This window comes from Oncorhynchus clarkii, unplaced genomic scaffold, assembly GCF_045791955.1.
Source record: "Oncorhynchus clarkii lewisi isolate Uvic-CL-2024 unplaced genomic scaffold, UVic_Ocla_1.0 unplaced_contig_537_pilon_pilon, whole genome shotgun sequence".
In the NCBI taxonomy this organism is placed as follows: domain Eukaryota; kingdom Metazoa; phylum Chordata; class Actinopteri; order Salmoniformes; family Salmonidae; genus Oncorhynchus; species Oncorhynchus clarkii.
The window spans coordinates 27,337-32,500 of NW_027260838.1; the positions used below are offsets into that span (position 1 = coordinate 27,337).

Here is a 5,164-nt window from a genome sequence, read left to right on the forward strand (position 1 = left end):
TCACCTCTACTACTGTAACTGACGTCTTCACCTCTACTACTGTAACTGTGACGTCTTCACCTCTACTACTGTATCTGACGTCTTCACCTCTACTACTGTATCTGACGTCTTCACCTCTACTACTGTATCTGACGTCTTCACCTCTACTACTGTATCTGACGTCTTCACCTCTACTACTGTAACTGACGTCTTCACCTCTACTACCATGTTGTTTATGAGTCATATTTGCTGTCAAACATCATGACTCTTAGCCATAACAAGTTGCTCAATGTGTCTCTCTCATAGCCTCTCTGTCTGTGACCTTAACCTAACCCAGGTATTCAATCAAACTCTGTGTCCTCCTGTGTGTCTCTACAGAGTGCCCAGGGACTTCAGAGTAACAAGGACTCTCGAATCCTTTGGGTCAAGGACTCTGACCACATACTGACCACTGGCTTCGATCAGGTGACGACATTACTACACACATTTTTAAGTGTGTGTGTGTGTGTGTGTGTGTGTGTGTGTGTGTGTGTGTGTGTGTGTGTGTGTGTGTGTGTGTGTGTGTGTGTGTGTGTGTGTGTGTGTGTGTGTGTGTGTTAAAGTGTATTTATTAAACTCTACATGATTATGTGTTCAGATGCGGGGTCGGGAGGTGAGACTGTGGGACAGCAGGAAATTGGGTTCCTCTCTGGGCTCTGCCAACCTGGGCACCTCCAATGGGTGAGTACACATTGACCATGCTGTTAGTCTGTCTGTATGTGTTAGGAGTGTGTGTGTCTGTGGGCCTTGCCATAGGCCTACTCTCGTGTGTGTGTGTGTGTGTGTGTGTTGGAGTGTCCAGGAGCTGGCCCCAAACCAAATTTGCCACAGATGAGAGCTGAATATCTATGATATTCAGTGTGTCTTCATGTTCAGTGTACATTTACTCTGCAGCCTGTTGTGGTATGAGTACAAACTGCACATATGTGTGTGTGTGGCTTGTGTCTAGACCCCTACATGTTCTAGGCTGTGTCCCAAATGGCACCTTATATTCCCTATGTAGTACACTACTGTTGAGCGCGGCTCATAGGGCTCTGGTCCAAAGTAGCACACTCTATAGGGAATAGCGTTCCATTTAGGACACAGCCTCAGAATATTGAGATTTTGGACCTCCCAGACTTATGACAGTACCTCTCTACATTCCAAGCATTTCCTGGGTCCTGTCCCAAACAGAGGAGCCCCTCTTCCTTCCTCTGTCCTCTCAAAGACAAGTCTGTCTGTCTGGGTAGGGGACGGGGTGAGGGGTTATAGGTCATAGTAGCAGTGCGTGCCCACGCACGCATGCTCACATGTCTGCAAGAAAGCAGGCACACACACACACACACACACTACTATGCTACGTTACTCGCTGGAGGAAGCCTGACTAGGAATGGACTGTTCCCCATGGTGCGATAAACACACACACACTCACATTGGCCACCAGCCTCTCTCAATCTCTCCTCTGACCTCTCCCAATCCTCCGCACCCTGCGTTTATTTTTCCAAACGCGTCTGCTGAGGAGCGGAGGAGTGAGTGAGTGAGTGAGTGAGTGAGTGAGTGAGTGCTGGCCGGCTGGCGGTCAGAGAGAGAGACGTGGGATGATGCGTTTGTGCTGCTTAGTTGCTCTGCTGTGCCACTTCTATGGTAGCAGGGGTATTGGTTCTGGTCCGTGGTTCTGGCCCTCAGTGGTTCTGGTCCTCAGTGGTTCTGGTCCTCAGTGGTTCTGGTCCTCAGTGGTTCTGATCATCAGTGGTTCATGTCCTTGCTTCAGTTCTTCAGGACAGGTGTTTAGCTGGTGCCCCAGGCCCAATCTGTCACACAGGAACTGTACTGTGGAGGTGGATGAGGGGTGTGTGTGTTTGTATAGGCATGGGGTGAGTTTGAGATGTGTGATCTGTGAAGAACTTTTACAGGGACAGTTAGAGATAAGTGTGACATAGTTCCAGTTCTTTTACTGGTTCAGGACTAGCAGACAACACAGAGACATTCTCCATTCTCCTCAGAATGCCACTGACCGGAATGTTCCTGCTTTGGGAGTCTGTGTTTGTGTGAGAGTCGCTTGGGAGTTTACACAGCAAGAGGCCTGCATATCCATCTATCCGGCCCCTCTCTTTCTGTCTCTTTCCCTCCCTCCCTTCCTCCCTCCCTCCTTTACTCTCTCCGTTCCTCCCTCCCTCCCTCCTTTACTCTCTCTGTTCCTCCCTCCCTCCTTTACTCTCTCTGTTCCTCCCTCCATCCCTTCTTCCATCCACCTCCCTCCCTCCCAATTAACAACTCATCTCCATTTCCTGTCAGTCTGACTGTAGAAGATATCAGGCTTCCTGTAAGCCTCTGGATGTCTCTGGAATCTCCTTGTGGTGTCTGATGCTCTCCTCAGGTATTCACTGTAGAAGCTCTCCAAATCAGCTCAATAGTGAACACTCAGATTTCATAAAGTGGTATGCAAGATGTGTTTTGGTAAGTCAAATGTATCCCTTTTTTTCCCCCAAGATGTTTTGAGGGCTCTGAACAGCACTATAGTATTTTAAGTAGTAGCCTACAGTGACCACAAGTAGTGGACGTCATCTCTTTTAGTATTTGTCCTGGGCTTCTAAAATATCACTATCAAATACTATTTGATACTACTAATACTAAGTTATTTTGTTATAAGCACATTTGTCTTTATTGAGGTGGCAACAACCTGTTTGAAAAAGAGTTAGGAATGTGTTATTTTCCACTAAAACACAGTTTACAGAGGTATCACACACAATCATTATCTGGGAACCTGTTATGAGGTTTATGTGTTGGTGTCCTAGTCTCTTCTTTAGGGCGAGGATTGTCTGTTTGCTCAGCCTGTGTTAACTGGCTATGTGGGTGTGACTGGCCTAGTAGAGGAACACTGTGTGAAGAATCTGCCATCGCTGTTAGGACCTCTACTCATTCTCATCTGGTCACACGCTGCCACTGCACATTCTGTCTTCTCTCTCTGTCTCTGTCTCTGTCTCTCTCTCTGTCTCTGTCTCTCTGTCTCTGTCTCTCGCTCTGTCTCTGTCTCTGTCTCTCTCTCTGTCTCTGTCTCTCTCTGTCTCTGTCTCTCTCTCTGTCTCTGTCTCTCTCTCTGTCTCTGTCTCTCTCTCTGTCTCTCTCTGTCTCTGTCTCTCTCTCTATCTCTCTCTGTGTCTCTCTCTGTCTCTGTCTCTCTCTCTGTCTCTCTCTCTGTCTCTCTCTCTCTCTCTCTCTCTCTCTCTGTCTCTCTGTCTCTCTGTCTCTGTCTCTCTGTCTCTGTCTCTCTCTGTCTCTGTCTCTGTCTCTCTCTCTGTCTCTCTCTGTCTCTCTCTGTCTCTCTCTCTGTCTCTGTCTCTGTCTCTCTCTCTCTCTCTCTCTCTCTCTCTGTCTCTCTCTGTCTCTGTCTCTCTCTCTGTCTCTCTCTCTGTCTCTCTCTCTCTCTCTCTCTCTCTCTGTCTGTCTCTGTCTCTCTCTCTCTCTCTCTCTCTCTCTCTGTCTCTCTCTCTCTCTGTCTCTCTCTCGCTCTGTCTCTCTCTCTCTCTGTCTCTCTCTCTCTCTCTCTGTCTCTCTCTCTCTCTCTCTCTCTCTCTCTCTCTCTCTCTCTCTGTCTCTCTCTCTCTCTGTCTCTCTCTCTCTCTGTCTCTCTGTCAAAACATTCTCACTGTCTATCTGACAGATATCAGAAACACCATCCCTTCTTTTTCTCCAAAGGAAAAACATGTTGCTGGTACTTTTGATTGAACCTAATGCACTTAATTCAGACATTTGGAATGGACATAATTGTAGCATCCCTTGACCCTTGACCTTTAGCTCAACTGACCTGCCATCTTGGAACAGCCCCACTCGTCCTGCTTCAACATGTCCATGTGTAGCCTAGCAGCTAGCCCAATAGCTTCCCAGTGATTTGACTGATGGTCATGGTGGAGTGCTCTCGTTTGTGGCAGGGGTCCAGTTGCTGTCTCAGTCAGTCACTTCCCAACCAGATGCTACTAGCCCACACCTGATAGAAAACAGGTACCCATATAGCCAATCAGTAGACTGGACAGACTGGCTTAGATGTCTTGTTTCTCTCGCTTTCTGTCTATCTGTCTTTCTCTCTGTCTGTCTGTCTTGCTCTCGTTCTGTATCCTTTCTCTTTGTCTCTCTTTCTCTGTCTGTCTCGCTCTCTTTCCCTCTCCCTCTGCCTTCTCCCTCTCTTTCTTGTTCTCTAGCTCCCCCTCCCACTCTTTCCCTCTCTCTACCCCCTTCCCTTTCTCCATACATCTCACCCTCCATCCTCCTATTCCAAGCCTCTCTGTGCTCCCTGTCCAAACTTCTCTTTCAGACCCAAGCTAATCTCCTTCCTGGTTTCCATCCAGAATAAACTGGGAATTGGGAGATTAATTGGGGGTAAAATGTAATCACTACTTCCTATTAAATCACAATCATCCCACAGGTCAGCCCGGGGTTTATTTAGATAAATAGTCTGAGCTCTTACTTTGTAATCAGAAAATGGAGGTTCAGTAATGTTCCTGGGTTGTGTTCATTTGTCACCAAATGGAAGAAAACGTGCCAAGACGGGGAGGTACTATCTAAACTGGTCCAATGACACACTTGTTTTAGTTTTCTGTTGCAGAAGGTTTCACTACAGTGTGCACTAATGAATACTACCATGATGTATGTGGTGACTTCAGTCTGTTTTGGCTCCAAGCGCAACACATTGAGTGCGTCATCATATTCATTGTTTATTGATTGTCATGGTCTTTTCTAGATGGTTAATAACGGGGCTGTGGGGGAGAATGTCTCGTTACTCTACCATGTACTTTCACTGTTTCTCTGTTATTACAAATCTCTATGCAGGCTGTTGGCTGTGATATATGCCACTAGCGAGAGGGGAAACCTAGTGTTGGGCTGTACTGTTGGCATGATGAGACACACACATACACAAACATCCCCTATATGACCCTCAAACTCAACTCTGGAACTCAAAGCCAGTTCCTCTGTGTGTTTTCATTGTTCCCCTCTAACCAGGAACAGATTTATACCTGGGACACCAGGTGAGTGTAATTAATGACCAGGTAGAACAGCGAACCAGCAGGCTCTGGACCTTGTAGGGTCAGAGTTGAAACGCCCTTCCCCATGACCTTCATGACTGTTTAAATGAGTTGTAGCTTGATCTCTACCAGTTCTCTCTCTCTTCTGT

At 47.1% G+C, this 5,164-nt stretch overlaps 1 protein-coding gene across 1 annotated transcript in view; it reads left to right on the forward strand.

The window, feature by feature from the left end:
• The first annotated feature begins 341 nt into the window (after positions 1–341).
• LOC139401879 (mitochondrial import inner membrane translocase subunit tim16-like) overlaps positions 342–5,164 on the forward strand; it is a 175,587-nt gene continuing 170,764 nt past the window's right edge. The window contains exons 1-2 of the mRNA XM_071145876.1: positions 342–444; positions 617–699. Of these exons, the coding sequence (XP_071001977.1) occupies positions 617–699 (83 nt within the window). The 5' untranslated portion in view covers positions 342–444. The remainder of the gene's footprint in view (positions 445–616; positions 700–5,164) is intronic.